Source organism: Vigna angularis, chromosome 9 (genome assembly GCF_016808095.1).
Source record: "Vigna angularis cultivar LongXiaoDou No.4 chromosome 9, ASM1680809v1, whole genome shotgun sequence".
NCBI lineage: Eukaryota > Viridiplantae > Streptophyta > Magnoliopsida > Fabales > Fabaceae > Vigna > Vigna angularis.
The window spans coordinates 13354974-13372991 of NC_068978.1; the positions used below are offsets into that span (position 1 = coordinate 13354974).

General features: G+C 35.4%; 1 protein-coding gene across 6 annotated transcripts; it reads left to right on the plus strand.

Moving 5' to 3' along the window:
* The first annotated feature begins 263 nt into the window (after nucleotides 1-263).
* LOC108346866 (uncharacterized) lies at nucleotides 264-5300 on the plus strand. 6 transcript variants are annotated; one of them, XM_017585922.2, is made up of 9 exons: nucleotides 264-2556; nucleotides 2644-2835; nucleotides 3266-3893; nucleotides 3967-4048; nucleotides 4303-4425; nucleotides 4504-4632; nucleotides 4726-4829; nucleotides 4921-5011; nucleotides 5082-5300. In XM_017585922.2, the coding sequence occupies exons 3-9, from the start codon at nucleotides 3337-3339 to the stop codon at nucleotides 5121-5123; spliced, it is 1128 nt and encodes a 375-aa protein (XP_017441411.2). In that variant the 5' UTR covers nucleotides 264-2556; nucleotides 2644-2835; nucleotides 3266-3336; the 3' UTR covers nucleotides 5124-5300. The 6 variants fall into 6 exon arrangements, with proteins under 6 accessions (XP_017441411.2, XP_052724276.1, XP_017441412.2 ...); XM_052868316.1 differs by having other exon boundaries at nucleotides 2644-2807; XM_017585923.2 differs by having other exon boundaries at nucleotides 264-2424; nucleotides 2526-2556; nucleotides 2644-3893.
* Nucleotides 5301-18018: the final 12718 nt, after the last annotated feature.

The window sequence follows — 18018 nt, forward strand, 5'->3', positions numbered from 1 at the left end:
CTCTGCAATGAAATGAATAATACGGCAGCTACAACGATGGTGTAATTAATTTTAGAATTTCTCTTTGACTATTGTGATTTGTATTTTTGGTTAAACAAGCGAGAAATGTGCAATTTTATATTACAGAGAGCATATTTAAATGAAAATCTCAACTAAGATAATAATTGGGCTTTCAGTCGATTAATTGGGCTGAACGGTCTATTAGGCCCATATAAACACAAACCCTAGCGAGAACCCCTCTATAAGCACCACACAATTCTTTTATCCCTGTCTCTGCATCCTGAGCGATTCTTCTCTGTTCTTAGCTTTAGTTTGTCTTTCAAAATTTCAAAATTGGTGAAGGGCAAGTTCAGCTTCTTGAGTGGATCTTGATAACGCTACGGTCCATTCAATCGTGTTTATAAGCTTGCAAAATGAAATTCTGCAGTGTCACTCGTCTGAATTTGATTTTTCTGTGATCTTTCAGGCCCTTTATCACTGTAATATCTAGTTCCTTGTTCATATTTCCCCTTAATTGCTTTTACTTTTGAATCTGTTTTTTGAATTTCCTTGTTTCACGCTTATTTTACCCTAAATTGCTTTCACTTTTGAATCTGTTATTTAAATTTCTTTTGTTTCGCTCTTATTTTGCCCTTAATTGCTTTCACTTTTGAATATGCTATTTGATTTTCCTTGTTCCATGCAAACGCACTCTGTCCCAAAACTGTCTTTGACACCGATGTTTTGAGGCAATTTCTTCGTTTGCGACATTAACTACTTCCGTTCTGGCAAACTCGTCCATGAAATTTTCATTTCATGGCTTCTCTTTTTCGGATACAACCAAACATAATGTGAGCTAGTTGAGGGACATAATGTTCAGCATAGCTTTTTCCGGTGATGAACAAGTCTCGAGATTTGTAGTGTGGAAATCTGTGAAGTCACTTTACGAGAAAAGTGTAAGAGTCCATTACTGTGCTCTTGTCTCCAGTGTTTGAGTAGTCTAAAGAAGTGTTTGAATATGAAAATCCAACTCCTGCTGGTAAAGTGATGCCTCTAGTGTCAGACAGACCATGCTCTCATTCAAACTTATTTCCTTACACCACAATTACCATACATAGTGGCCACCTTCCTTTGTTTGTTGCTGTCAGGAATCTCAGTTGGTTATAATCTTTTATTATAAAATCTGATTGTACATTCCTTTATTTTCTTAAGGCTATGTTTTTTTAGTGAATTTGAGAAGATGAATTTGAGGGGATTTGAGAGAATTTGAAGATAATTGTTTTTTTTCGTTTATTTGAGTGAATTTGAAGGTAAATAAAAGTGAATTTGAAAATAATTTTTTTTAATTTGTCATGTCGATACAATTCTTTACTAATTCTCACAAATTTTATTTTCAAATTCACTCTTATTTATCTCCAAATTCACTCAAATAAACGACAAAATAAATTATCTTCAAATCCTCTCAAATCTACTCAAAAGAATAGGGCCTAAAAGCTTGGAACAATTGTTTTGGAATTAACCATCACGTGATGGATCTGCATATGTTGTCTTGGGTTGGACACGTTAACTATGGAGCCATAATATTTTGTTCAATTAAAAGCTAACTAGAAACAGGTGGAATCTTGGGTAATTGTTGATACCATTTGTCTTAAACTGGAAACAATTTCAAATCCTTCAACTAATTTCAAAAGACCTCTGGAAGAAATAGGGTTAAAACACGTGCATAACCGCTTCCCATCACTTCTGAAGTCTTTAATCAAGACAGAAAGGTGTCAAGAAGAATATCCCTAAAGAATTACGAACTCTGTTAAGTGTCAGCTTAGAATCTGGGTATCTTCTGTTCCAGCTACAATTTACTATACCCTGTGACTAATACATTTGTCCATATATATATATATATATATGTTGGTGTATGTATTCTACTTCTTAGTTTAAGAAGCTCTACGAAGATAGGGAAGATGTTGGATATATTGAAGCCTGGTTATAAAGATTACCACTTTATAAGGAGGAAATATTCTTTAATGCAAAGAGAAGAAATTTAAACAAGGAAAATGTTATGTTGACAATGAATTTTTGACGACAATCTAACAACGCTAGGTGGCGTCTTGGCATTGGCTTTGTAAAGTGAAAAAAAAATGAGGAAGAGGGTATCAGGCCGAGGGGTATTTTTGGAAGAAGATTTTGAAATTTTAAGAAATGGGTTTGGCGGTTTAATTTGGGCGTAACGTGCGCACCATTCCTTCTTCTCTGTAGCTGTCTCCTCCATCTTAACCCTTCGTTGTTCTCTGTGGCTCCGTCCTCCATCTTCACCCTTCCATCTTCTCTCGCTTTGTATCTTGGGTTTAGGGAATTTTTGTGTTTGGAAGGCGGGTGCAGTTTTGTGTGTGGTTACTGTTGTGTGTGGTTACTTTTGTGTGCAGGCTGTGGAGCATTGTCGTTGTTGTGGTATGTTAAATTGGCCGAGCCCTCACATTATCTTTTACATTTCATTTTTGCTGTTTCAGTAACCTTAATGATATAACGTGTGTGGATTGTTATGTTGTTAGGGCACTTTCAATGGAAGGGAAAAACCGAAGTGTAAGAAAAATTATAATTATTTTTTAAAGATTATTGATTATGGTATCAATTGTAGTTATTAATAAAGTAATCATCATTTTTGTGTAGTGGCGGCTTGTTATCTCGATGGAGTCATCGATCATTATTGAAATGAATCGTGTACTACAAAAGTGTCATGTGGAACGCATTAGGATGACTCCATTTATGTGGTGTTTGAATATTCATAACCCTGTGGAAGTGAATTTGAAATTATTGAAGGTTATGGTTTGCAGGTGGGCCGGACATGATAATAGTTTTAGAGTGAGTCAAAAGTTGGTCCCCTTTTCAGTTATTGATGTGTTCATGAGCCTAGGTTTAGAAATAGGTGGTTTAGAGATTTCGTTTGATGAAGTAGTTGTTGGAATGGTTGGTGAAATGTTTAAATAAAAAACTATCAGTTTGAAGGATTTGACGGACATGTTTAATGTCATTGTGCATGATAATAACATTGATGTTGATGTAGTATGTAGGTTATATATATTAGTTTGTTTGGTTGTTTTTTATTTTCCTAGGAAATCAAGGCATGTTTGTAACATGCCTTTTGTAGTGTTAGATGACTTAGACAGTTTGTGTCTATACGATTGGTGTACCGGTGTACATATACATATTGTACAGAATTTAAATAAATGTAAGAAGAAAATTATGAGAGGAGATATTGCGCAGTCACTCACTCTTAGTGGCAATGTGGCAGTGTTGCAGGTAACATGATTTATAGTTGATTATTTTGATGTACTGGAGAACATTGTGAAGGATGACGGAGGGATGAGTGAAGGATCCAAGGTTGAGAAAGATGATGACGAAAGCTCTGATGACGACACATGGGAAGTAGGTGCCGAGAAGAGATTGAGGAAAAACAATGAAGATCTCAGAGCATTGAATGCCAAGATTGGAGTTCTTACTAGGGAGTTAATTGAAATTTGTCAAACTCCAATCTTCACTGAAGAAGATGCATGTGGTAGTGATGAAGAAGTTGCTGGCGGAGTTGATGAAGCACCTGAAGTTGGGGGTGATGAAGAGGCTGAAGTTGGTCGTGATCGTGGATTTAAACAACAAGATGATGGTAATGTAGTTGATGACCCTCTAGGTGCATATACGGAAGTAAGAGGGGAGGATAAAACCGCATGTGAAGATGAGATAGTTTCAAGAAGTCATGATAAAATTGTTTGTATTGAAATTGATGATGATGGTGATGAAGTCCAACCGGAGGCCGTCCCATTGGTTATCCCCCCATTGCGCAGTTTTGCTGGGGATCCAAGGACCACTGTTGATGTAGACCAATTGTACAAAGCAGTCAGCGTCAGAGAGATCACTGTATACAGGTATTTGTTGTGAATTGTACCTGTGGTTGGCCAATCTGTATTGAATGTGATGGACTAATATTTATATGTTTAGGGTTGTAAGCGAGATAATTGGGCAAACCTTGAGCACGACTTCATTTTACACTTTGGCCCCGATAAAATACGTTGATAACATGGTTAGTATTGTGACATTTCTTTGTGTTTGATGTTGTAGTTTATGTTAGTAAAGTGGAATTTTTTGATTGTGTAGGTGGTGTTATTTGCTTGTACGATATTTATGTACTTTGAGAAAAAGGTTGTGCGGTGTTGTTAAGAGGATTCATTTTAGTCCATTATACTCGGTAAATAAAATTTGATATTGTATCATACATTTGATTGAAGAAAGTATTTTTGAATGATTTTTTATTGATGATTTTGAAATTGTCCACAGCACCATATTCTTACAGCTTATAGGAAACGTCCACAGAATCGTCATGTTTGGACGCTTCATAACTATAACAGTTATCTGCGTAGCGATCATTTTGGACTTGGAGACTTTGCCACAACTGACTTTGTGAGTAACTTCTAATGTGCAATATTTGTCTATTTTTGGTCGGAAATGTGTTATTGATATTGTTTTTACTGTTTGTAGTTGTTTATGCCATTTGTCCACGACGATCATTGGTGGTGTTATTCAGTGAAATTAAGTTCATTAGAGATATTTGTGATTGACTCATTGGGTAAGGGGATCAGAGACCGGAAAAGGATAGACACAGCTGTTGTAAGATTCTACATATTTCATTGTTGATGACCCTGTGATTGTCAGATAACACTGTATTGTTTAACATTTTTTTTTGTAATTTTTAACTTGAAGGCTGAAAATATGGCACGATTTTTTTGCCTCTTGATGAATAGACCGGAAGGTAGTATTGCTCCTTTGACTGTTAAACAAGCAAATATCTCATCCCAACCAAACTTGTAAGTTTTTAGAATTGTACTGCTGTATTATATTTTGTTGTGATGAATATATGTTGATAATTAATTTGATGTGGTGGGTATATTATTTCAGACATGATTGTGGAGTCATAATGTTGAAAGCAATGGAAATTTGGGATGGAGACGAGAAATACAACGGAAAAAGCATGCCTCAATATACAACCGTAAGTAGCAATTGTGTTTGTTAAAATTATGACATGTGTTGGTTTATAATGGGGAAAATGTTGGTTTCAGGAGGAGCTACTTGGGATTAGAAAGAAATATGTATGTGACTAGATCCTCGACAACGAGAACATAAGACGAATGGAAGCCCTAGAGCTATATGGCATTTTTTAGGATAGCTTACAGATGAAAAAATTTGTTCTTGTAACACAACATGTTTATATATGTACATAATGGAAGTTGATAATGTAGACATTGTATTTGTAATAAGATTATTGGTTGGATTTTGAATTTTATTGTTTTGACGTTGTGTTTGTTATAATGAATTAATCTCTTTTATTGAAAAAATCACTCACCATTGTAATAAGTATTTCAATAGTAAGGGAAGGTTTCATAAGTGAAATTAAGGGTGGTTACTGCAAGGGAGTTCAACAACTTATGAGTTGGGGTGGTGAAAAACTAAATGATAATCGTTTACAGTGGGTTAGTAAACAGTTACGCGACAATAATGTGTGTTTTGTACACAAAATTGAATTCAAATAGTGAAACAAGGTGTCTTTGGTGATCATTGCCAAAAACTGTTATTTTGACTCAGAGTTGCACTTGTGTTTCGAAGATGTTGGTGTTTTAGTGGTCTTACAGGGTAGTAGGTGATTTGAGGTGACCCCAAGTAGTGGGGAAGAACCCATTCTGAGTGGGGGGACCAAGTTGGGCAAGGGCTGAGTGAGGGTGGTGAAAAGAGCCTGCTGTAATCGTTTACACACTCCCTGTAAACGATTACGCGAGAGAAAATCTGTTTTGTACAGAAACTTCAACTGAGGTAGTCAGTCAGGGTAACGTGGGTGACCATTGACAAACCCAATATGTTTGAGTGAGATTTGGACATGTGTTTGTGAAGATGGTGGTGTTTGAGTGTTGGTTGATGGTGGTTGGTGATGTTAGGTGACCCTAGGCAGTGGGGAACAACCCATTCTGATGAGGGGAACATAGTTGTGCAAGGGCTAAGTGATGCTGGTGAAAAGACCCTGCTGTAATCGTTTACACACCCCCTGTAAACGATTACGCGAGAGAAAATCCTGTTTTGTATAGAAACTTCAACTGAGGTAGTCAGTAAGGGAAACTTGGGTGACCATTGACAAACCCAATATGTTTGAGTGAGATTTGGACATGTGTTTGTGAAGATGGTGGTGTTTAAGTGTTGGTTGATGGTGGTTGGTGATGTTAGGTGACCCCAGGCAGTGGGGAAGAACCCATTCTGATGAGGGGAACATAGTTGTGCAAGGGCTGAGTGATGCTGGTGAAAAGACCCTGTTGTAATCGTTTACACACCCTCTGTAAACGATTATGCGAGAGAAAATCCTGTTTTGTACAGAAACTTCAACTAAGGTAGTCAGTCAGAGAAACTTGGGTGACCATTGACAAACCCAGTATGTGTGAGTGAGATTTGGACATGTGTTTGTGAAGATAGTGGTGTTTGAGTGTTGGTTGATGGTGGTTGGTCATGTTAGGTGACATTAGGCAGTGGGGAAGAACCCATTTTGATGAGGGGAACATAGTTGTGCAAGGGTTGAGTGATGCTGGTGAAAAGAGCCTGCTGTAATCGTTTACACACCCCCTATAAACGATTACGCGAGAGAAAATCCTGTTTTGTACAGAAACTTCAACTGAGGTAGTCAGTCAGGGAAACCTGGGTGACCATTGACAAACCCAGTATGTTTGAGTGAGATTTGGACATGTGTTTGTGAAGATGGTGGTGTTTGAGTGTTGGTTGATGGTGGTTGGTGATGTTAGGTGACCCCAGGCAGTGGGGAAGAACCCATTCTGATGAGGGGAAGAACCCACTGCCTGGGGTCACCTAACATCACCAACCATCATAGGCCAACACTCAAACACCACCATCTTGACAAACACATGTCCAAATCTCACTCAAATATACTGGGTTTGTAAATGGTCACCCATGTTTCCCTGACTGACTACCTTAGTTGAAGTTTCTGTACAAAACAAGATTTTCTCTCGCGTAATCATTTACAGGGGGTGTGTAAACGATTACAGCAGGGTCTTTTCACCAGCATCACTCAGCCCTTGCACAACTATGTTCCCTTCATCAGCATGGGTTCTTCCCCACTGCCTAGGGTCACCTAACATGACAAACCACCATCAACCAATACTCAAACACCACCATCTTCACAAACACATGTCCAAATCTCACTCAAACATACTGGGTTTGTAAATGGTCACCCAGGTTTCCCTGACTGACTACCTCAGTTGAAGTTTCTGTACAAAACAGGATTTTCTCTCGCGTAATCGTTTACAGGGGGTGTGTAAACGATTACAGCAGGCTCTTTTCACCAGCATCACTCAGCCCTTGCACAACTATGTTCCCCTCATCAGAATGGGTTCTTCCCCACTGCCTGGGGTCACCTAACATCACCAACCACCATCAACCAACACTCAAACACCACCATCTTCACAAACACATGTCCAAATCTCACTCAAACATACTGGGTTTGTCAATGGTCACCCAGGTTTCCCTGACTGACTACCTCAGTTGAAGTTTCTGTACAAAACAGGATTTTCTCTTGCGTAATCGTTTATAGGGGGTGTGTAAACGATTACAGCAGGCTCTTTTCACCAGCATCACTCAACCCTTGCACAACTATGTTCCCCTCATCAAAATGGGTTCTTCCCCACTGCCTCGGGTCACCTAACATGACCAACCACCATCAACCAACACTCAAACACCACTATCTTCACAAACACATCTCCAAATCTCACTCACACATACTGGGTTTGTCAATGGTCACCCAAGTTTCCCTGACTGACTACCTTAGTTGAAGTTTCTGTACAAAACAGGATTTTCTCTCGCATAATCGTTTACAGAGGGTGTGTAAACGATTACAACATGGTCTTTTCACCAGCATCACTCAGCCCTTGCACAACTATGTTCCCCTCATCAGAATGGGTTCTTCCCCACTGCCTGGGGTCACCTAACATCACCAACTACCCTGTAAGGCCACTAAAACACGTATATGCTATTGAAAATAAAAATATGTGACCAAACCAAAATATAAATTTTTATATCATTCAACAAAATCCGATACAATACACTTTGTTTTCTTAATATATTTACAATCATCAAATACACAAATCAATCATTACACTTTGTTTCCATTAATCAACTCAATACACATATCACTCATTTTTTATTCTAAGCACTACGGCTCCGGTGTATGGAGTCCTAAGTGCTCTTCCCTTGTAACGCCTTCGTGAGCCAACCCTAACATACGTCTTCAAAGCTTGTTGATTTGTGTCAATGTCAGTAGGGGATACAAAACCAGTGTTCATGGATGGTTTTGTACGAGGCACACTTTCTCCACCGTGATATTTATTTTGTCGTTTTGCCTTTTCTTCAGCCAATTGTGCCTCCAAACCTGCAACCCTCCTTTTAAGTTCTTCAATTAGAAATTCTTGTTCTTCTAAGGTACGCATAAAAGTTTCTCTTCGATTTCTTTTTTGTATCTTATTTGGTCTTGGTTGGCCATCCTTTCTTGTTGGTGTTGGTCTGTATTCCTTCTTATCCTTGGTTGAAGCACCAACATCAACATAATCATCATCAACAACCTGAAATTTATCCATATTTCAAACTACACAACTTTACTCAATATATCAAAACATAACAAAACTTGGGATAACAAACCACATACCAAACCTGACTCCATACACCGTTTTACGAACTTGTCTCCAACACTGCTATTCATCCAATGCAAAATTCGTGGAAATTTATTGATTGGACCTTCGGGTGGAACAAAATGCTCAAAAAACCATACCTAAGAAAAATAAATCATCTTAACTTCTAAATCACAAAACAATAAACAAACAATTTACATTTTACATCAACAAGTAATAATTACCTGCGGCATGTAAACACAACCATCCACGTAAACGTTTGTTGTACCTTTGCCTTTCTTCAAGCCATCTGAAGCTTTGCACAAATTACGTAACAAAAAACGATAAACTAGACTACCCCAACAATAACTACCCAAACCACTTAAGTTGTCAACAATATTAAACATTACGGGAATCACTTTTCCGCTACGTTTTGGAAATAAAATCTCACATATCCCTACCAATAGGTAAAGGCTACAAAAATGAGAACAAGGGATTTTTTTCTTGTGTTTTCGCATTAGAACTTTGTATATCGAATTCAAATCCTTTGTTCCTTTACCTATGTATTTCACACATTGAATATTTCCCATTTCCTCCTTGAAGTTAATATTTTCACCATCTGTACTCAATCCCAACCCTAAATAGAAATCATTTTCATTTATATTCACAAGTTCATTTTCAACAAAAAATCCACTACTTGAGTCGTCCCACTTACCCAATAACTCAGTTAATATATTTCTACCTAGTTTAAGATTTACATTCAAATCTAAAAACCACGAAAACAGAGTCTTCGAAATCAATGACCGATGCTCCTCTGTCAAGCGTTCGTTCAAAGTACATATATACTTTGTCGAAAAAGAGTGACGAACGGTCAACTGCATCAACCAAAATAAAATAAGCACAACTACTAAACCCAATAACCAAAACAAAACGATACAAACCCCAAACCTAAACCCAAACCAAAAAACCATGCAACGAAATGGAACGACAAACCACTTACCTTCGTCGTCGGACAATGGTCACCGGAACCTTCCATTGCGCACTATAACATCAACCAAAAACACCACCTTTTCGAAAATGGAGGGAGCCACCGGCACCACCACGCACAACACACGATTACAGAGAAAGAAAATGAAGACGAACGAAAACCAGACCTTCGTTTCCAACCAAATGGAGAGGGGTATTTTGGGATTCTCACTTAAAATAAAACTTACGTACTTCCATTAAGACGGTTTTTTAAAAAAAATTTCAAAATCAAACCTATCAAAAATCGACACGTGGCGTTGTAAAAAATGTGTCAAAAAAGCGTTGTTAGAATAACGCAGTCCTTTAAACAATCAATGACAATTTTGTACTATTAGGCAAAGTTTGACAGATACTGCTTGATAAAAAAGGCCTAAAGTTGTTATATAAACTGAATTTGTGAATAATAAATTCTAAAGCATCCAACACGACGAGAAATATTAGATACTGTTTAGATTAAGAAAATAAAATCAATATAACTCTAGCATAATGTTCTCATATTTAGCATTTCTATGGTAGTCTTCTATTCATTAATATATTTCATTTATGCTTTTGGGTCTAAACAAAAACAATTAAAGTTATATTTTTTTTAACTCACAATTTAAATCAAACTTATCGAAAGTGAAATTTATGAACTTTGTTTCATTGATGGAATTAAGTAATGTACCAAACCTTGTTTCAGTCTGTCTCACTTTCCAATTAGACTAAGCACTCTTATATACACTTGTGTCAGGCCAATCATGTTTAAGTTGAATGTGTAGAGTTTGATTGAATGTCCCTTCTCGGTTTATGAACATAGAGTGTTGCTGAAGTTTCAGAAATTGTCTAAGGTGTTGGTTTACATTTCAGTGAAACTGTTTTTAGTTTTGCTTGGCTGGACCGTGAGCAGTGTAAGCTGCATAATCCTTCTTAAGTCTTACTGAATTTTACATTTGCATTTATGAAGTTGTTAACACCTAATTTCGTTCGGGTAAGTAAATAAATAAAAATAAAGAATAAAAGAATAATAATTAATGATGAGTAAAAAAAAGAAAAAATGAAAATAAAATAAATTTTTCTTAATGCAGGATACATCACTAGAAAATATTTTTGGAAATATTAGTTTGATATGGTAATAATTTGAATCAATATTATGCCAATAATAATTATAAGTAGTAACTAAAATAGTATGCTGAGTCAGTTGCTTTTAAACAGGAAAATATAATTTTAAAAATGAAAAAATTTTCTGACAATAATTATAATCAATGTCTTGAATATTATTTGATTTTTTTCTCTTGGAACCAAAACATTTTCTTTTTCTATTTTGTTCGTTGTTAATTAATTCACAATTAAGGGCAAAATTACCATAATAGAGGAAAATAAGTTCGCAAGGAAGAACTGGGGAATACTTAAAGCCAAAAAGGTATGTCATTTCTGCACTATTCTCCCTTTTTTATTTTATTGTACTTGGAAGGTTTTTGTTAAAAGATTTTATTTTTTTTTACTCTACAACAATAATGTTTTTTTTTCATAAAAAAGAATATTTTTTCGCATTTCTTAATATCTTTTCGCGTTTCTTTTGGTATTGGTTATATATCCCGCATCACGCGATACTTATTTTTTAAAATTTTACTTAAAAAATAAAAAAGTTTGAAAAAAAAAGAAAATATTTCTTATCACGTATTTTCCTATAAAAAATATTAAATTGTAAAATAAAAGGGTATGGGTATGCGTCGGCTTATGGTCGATCTCTTTTCTTTTTCCCCCATATTTTTTCAAATAGAAGAATACAAAAACCTTTTTAAAAAACAATGTCAATCCTTGACGGGGTTCGCTTTTAAAAAATCCCAAACAATCTATAATGATTTTCAAACAAACTTCACAAACTTTCTTTTAGATAAAGAACTACGTGATCCGTTCATCATAAATGGATATACATAGGAGCAATGTCAATTTTTGTCGGGTTCATAAAACAAAAAATATTTTTTGTTTCTTATTAGTTTCTTTTTATATTTATTTTTAGGGAAAATTAAATATTTTGAAAAAACCACGTCAACTTTATACATTTAATTTCCTTACGCATAACCGATTCACGAACTTAAAATCAAGTTTTCGTACACCATGTCTTATTTTATGGTTTTCCATAGTTTTTCCATAATAAATTATGGTGGCCACTCCCAAAATCTTTTTCTCAAACCCTTTTGCTTTCGGTTCGCTGTTCCGTCGCGATCCTGGTTGCAATAGAAGTAATATTTAGAAGTATTATAATTAACTGAAAATAGTAGAAGCACTGATATTTGAATGTGCATTTGGTTTGGGTTTTGTTGAAAGTTGAATTGAATAATGAAGGTAGGAGAGTTTGCTGAGAGTTATCTCATACATAATAGAATGCAGAGCAGATTATAATTAGTGCAACTCTCTGCATAATTAAATGAAGTCAGAGGGGAGTAATGAGATGGAACAATGATAATATGAAAATGGTGTGGGCTACATAGGAGATAGATAGATGTAGTGTAACATATTGGAAGATATATATAGTGCTAATGTGTATGAATGGTAAGTCTGCATGGTGGTGGCTTAAACAAATTCTTCGTCTCTTGAAAAGTATTAGTTAATATATATATGTGTGTTAGCGTGTTTATGAATGTTAAGTCTGCATGGTGGTGGACTAAACAATTTATAGTAATTGAGCAACATCAGAATTGTATTGAAAGATGAATTTTTGTAGGATCTTTTTTGTCTTTCCTTTATTTTGTTGTTACCTATGTATTGTTCCTTTATTTTGGAATCAATGTCCATAATGCTTTCTTGTTTATAAATTTTAGATATATTACAATATATGATATACAGATTTAATGAAAACTTATTGTTTACTGAACACATTAGATTGAGCCACTCACACTCTTACAATTTACAAGGATGGAGTAGAGTAATATCCTTTCTCATTTTTCATGTGTTATTTATTTCATGGTTTGCTTGCAAATTTCTTAATTGGAAAAGTTTGCAGTGAATTTTGTGAAGTATGATATTTTCCTTTGTGATTTAAGAATTTAACTTGAACTTCTACTAGCTTCACATCTCAATTTATCTGTTTCATGATACATATCTTCTACGTGATGTCTTTAATGAGTGAAAACATATAAGCTAAGGTGCTCTAACCTTCTTCTGTTTTCTTATTTTTGATATATCTGTTGTATTTAGTTGCATAATAAATATATAAGAGTGACTTCCTTGAGGACCATTCCCTTGTAGCTTTCTTAATTAAATTCCTTGGTACTTTTCACTGAGCTAGTTGAGATTTTACGTTTATTCTGATTTCTACTGATGAATACTTGGCATAGATGCTGATGCATTGGAATCTCTGGTGCTGCATTCTTTTGGTATTGGATGAAGTTGATGAATTCTTGTCTTTCAATTCCTGGAAAAGACATGCACTGGATATTGGAGCATGTAGGGAGGAGATAAAGTGTAGACCAAAGCTCAAATTCATTATGCACATTCTTACTGTAGATTTAGCTCGGGCACTGTTTAGAGTGTTTTTAATTGCCAGTGATAACTGTTAATTTTGATTGTAGTTAGTAGTGCATGGTTTGTATTGTAGAAGTGTCTAATACTTTAACAACAGTGCCAAAACATTCCATTAGTTTGAGTTAAAATAGTTTACTAAACTAAACTATAGTTAACTACAAAATAGTTAGTTTACTTCAGTTACTCTTGAACTATTTTTTATTTCAGTGAAATTTTCATAAACTGATTTATAGTTAACTATAATTTTTTATAGTGCAGTGCACTGTAAGATGGTTTGCCCACTCCTAATATTTAGATGTAGGATTTTATTGATTAGATTTATTCTTTAACAAAATAAACACGTTTAAAGGACAAAAGAAAAAAATGCTTATGTTTTATTAATTTAATATTAATAATAAACTAAATTTATGTTTATTTTAAAAATTTATGTTTAAGTTTGATTAAAAATATTTTTTAAAATCATTGAAAATGAGGTAAGTAATTTGATATCAAAATTGATTAACCATCATTCAATATTGTGTATTGGAAATGAAACACATTTTAATTAAGTGATTTGTGTTCTCATAACTTTTATATATCCCACCTCTTACACATCCCACCTCTTAAGTGACTTTCATTCAAATTATGAACTATTAAGAACCAGATATATTTGGTCAAGACAATGACTAAATAGATACAATTGAATTACAAAACGTTTGTATCAATTAAAATGAAGTAACAAATGTTTTTAGGCCCTTAAAAACCAAAAACAATCAATTTAATTATTGGAAAAGAAAAGAAATCCATTAATGTAACATCATAATTATATAGTATTAACCATAAAAAAATTATTATATATTTAATATAATAAAATAGTTAACGTGACTACAAAATAAAGTTTTATTATAGTTATACAAAATATAACTACAAAATTCACTTTATATATATACACACAACTATATATACATAAAACTAATAAGGGTAAGCTAGTGATACAAAATTATTCATAATATACTTAAGCATTTCACAGTTTAATTCAGATTTCACATATCACAAACTTGTTGTCGTGGCCTCTACTACTTTACAAAGTTATTGTCAATGAGTTTCACCCTACCACACTCTCAATGTTAGTTTGTACCACGTATTAGGCCATACGGGAAGCATCTAGACTAAGACCTCCTACTACTCTAACCACATGTATCAAACTTCCCTACTTAATGAATGATCATTAGAGTTTCATAATAACTTCCAAGACTGAGTTCCCTGCATTCATACCAACAATACTTGGATATAACCTTTAATAATAAGACTCTTATACATCTAATTTCCATTCAAATATATATTCCAAACATTGTTACATAACCCACAACAATTCATTATAACTATTAATGCCACACACACAAAATAAAGGAGTAAAAAACACTTAAAACCACAAACCCACTCACAACACAGCTAACCGAATTTGTTCGCCTAGCGAGAGGCAAAACAATAAGCCTCCAAAGCTGAGCGAGCTGGCTTGCTCAGCCACTACAACTTTGCCAAAAATCCAAAATATTCGTCCAGCGAGCTCCTCTACTCGCTTAGCTAGAGCTAAAACAACAAGCTCTCCAAGGTAAGTGAGCTGGCTAGCCCTACATCTGGAACTCACTGTCAGAACTCCCTTACGCTCGCCCAACTAGTCAATTCTGGTCGCCCAGCCAGACTACATAATTCTGCAGCATTAAAACTGCAAAATTAGCACTTCTAAACCACCAATTACCTATTTTAATCACTTTTACTAACTTCTAACATTCCTAGATGGGATTATAAACTATTTTAGACCTAAAAAAAAGTGTTTAACCTATCTTAAACTAATAATAAATTGTTTACAACAAGGTATCAACTCAAAACAACCTAAATTCTCAACTTAGAGACCAAAATCGCATTCTACCCATTCTAGTTCATTTTTAAGTAACTTAAGGACTCTAGCAAGTCAGAAATAACTTACCAATAACCTCTAAACTGACCAATTTGATCCAGAGCCAATAACTCAAAATCTCACCACTCCAAATCCCTAAAAATGCTCTTAAAATCAACTTAACCACCCCCAAAGTATTAGTAACTCTTTTCTAAAATAAATTTCAACCACTTCATAACTCTAACAGCCTGCAAATCATAGCTAAAGAGATTCTAAAACTTCAACTCCTCTTTCTTGCCTGTAATTGAAAAACTCATGCACCAAAACTGCAAAATTGACCAATAACAATTACAATTCTACCTAGTTCAATGCCCTTCCACATTAAACGAAATTCAACACCAACAAACACCTCAATCAACACAATTTATCATGCAATTAGAGTTTCACACAAAATCATTCAACATCAATAATCATCATGTGATCAAATTCCCTTAGTCAATAACAACAATTCATATTACTAACATTTTAATCATAAACATCCAATATCTACATCTACACATCCTAACAAATATCAATTCATGCCTTATAAAATTTACCAAGAACAAGATCTAGCTCCCCTTACCTTAAGGAGAACTCTTACAGCTCTAAGAACGCATGACTGTTGCTTTAAACGCAAGGAACTCTAGAACCACTTACAAATCACTAAATTGTGATCAGAGTGAGTCCTTAGGACCACAGATTAATAGAGAACCATAAATAGAAGACCAATGACACATGTGATAGGTTACTAAGCATGATCACATATAGAAAACAAAAAGGAAAAAGGGATAGAAACTTACTTGCTCTAAACCAAAAATTGATCCGATAGGAATGGAGATTACTCTATTATGATCTTTTAGGCACTTTCTGATCGTCAAATAGATGATCGAGAAGTTAGATTTCTTAGAGACAATGTAGAGAAACTTAAGGAACGAGTTTTAAAAAGATGGTTTGAGTTTTAAGTAATGAGACGAGTTTAAGAAATTCTATTTATATTATTGAATTATTCTAAAATAAAATATTTAGTCTCATTATTTTAAAATACCTATAAACTCTAATACTCTATTTTCTAGGTTATTACAATTAAGCATGAATTGTATGACACACTTTTAGAGTAGAAAATGTAAAAAAAAGAAGTCAAGAACACAAAAATACAAAAGTTGGAAGATAAAAAGAAAACCATTTTCCAAATAGAAAGATGGTCACAAAAGAAAATTACCACTTAAATTTGAAAAACTAAGATTCCTAAGAGAGGTACATAGGAGTAGAGAGTTAATGTAAATTTGGAGAAAAAATTTCTGTAATCTTTAATTTCATTTACTCTTCCAAGTATATGGTGTTAACTACGAACGATTAAACTGATTGATTTGGGTCTGGAACTAGGAAGAATGCAGGTGGGTGAAGATTAGGAGCAGTTTTGCAAGATTTTGAAAAATTTGCAGAATCAGCCGCTGAACGGAAATTTCCCCTGAGCGCGATTCTGGTAGAATGGTTTTTGTGCTTATCTTGCTTGCTGGTTTTGCTACATAGGTTGCGCTGAGGGGTTTTGTTTGCCCTCAGCGGTGATAAGAATGGTTTTAAGGAGTTGTTTGTGGTATACTAATGCTTAACAATATGTCTTGTGGTTTTGTGAATTATATTTGATGCAGGGATGGCCTCCTCATCGGGCAAGAGAATTAAGACTATAGGATCCAAGAGGAAGGATAAGGAACCAGAACGCTCCTATGCCAACTAGTTCCTTTCCTGCAAGCATGAGTGCCATTTCAATATTGTCCAAGATAGAAGGCTATTGATGGAAAGGAAGGCTGGATTGATACCTGATTTTGCTCCACAGTTTGGAGAGCAATTGGAGAACAAGAACAAGGGGAGGCTAGCCACTTATCTTGCACCAGCTAACATAGCAGTGGTGAAAGAGTTTTACACCAATGCAAGGCGGTTGGGTGACCATCCTACTGAGGATTATTTAAGCTATGTTAGAGGACACGTCATTCGGTATGAACCTGATTCCATTAACAGGTTTTTAAATACAGAATGGGCTGGTGAGCAGTGTTAGTTTGCTCTAAATATTGAAGAAGGAGCAGACTTTGGTGATGTGAAGAGTGTGCTATGTGTGCTTGGAGGGCACTTTCAGAGAAATAGGAATGGTGCAGTTGTGAACATAAGGAGAGCTGATCTGACTCCTCTAGCAAAGTATTTGATGGCATTTTCTCATGCCAACATCCAGCCATGCTCACATGTCTCAGATATTATTGTTAGCAGGGCACTTCTTTTGTACTGTGTTCTTAGAGCGATGAGCATTAACATTGGCCAGGTCATTGCCAATGAGATACAGGTGTGTGCCAACGCTATGAACAACAAGGAACCTTTGGGACATCCCTCTTTGATTACACACTTATGTGAACTAGCCGGGGTGAATATCTCTACACCACCATTTGAGAGGCCTAGGAAAGCTATTAATGAGGCCTATTACAGACTGTATTATGGCGGTGATGAGGTAGCTCAGCCAGTACCACCACGCCATCCTCGTAGAGGGAGAGGACCACCATAGGGCTAGGTACCTGCAGAGCCTCGTGAGGTAGAGCCATGTCAGATGAGGGACATGTATATGTCTCTTATGGATGCCAGGATGCAGTCCCTTCACAGAGCGCAGGTGGCCACAACTAAGATAATTATTGGGATGTATGATACACCTCCAAGACATAGGTGGACCATGGATGAGTTTAATAACGTTGTGGCGTGGCCAAAGGAGCAAGCCCAGGACAGTGGAGCTGGAGCAGCTGGAGCTTCAACTATGGATGATGATGATGATGAGGATGTGATGAGTGCATATTTATGCCCACATTTATGTTTTAAAATTAAAATTTTGATGGGATAATTGTGTTTAAATGGTTGATTTTA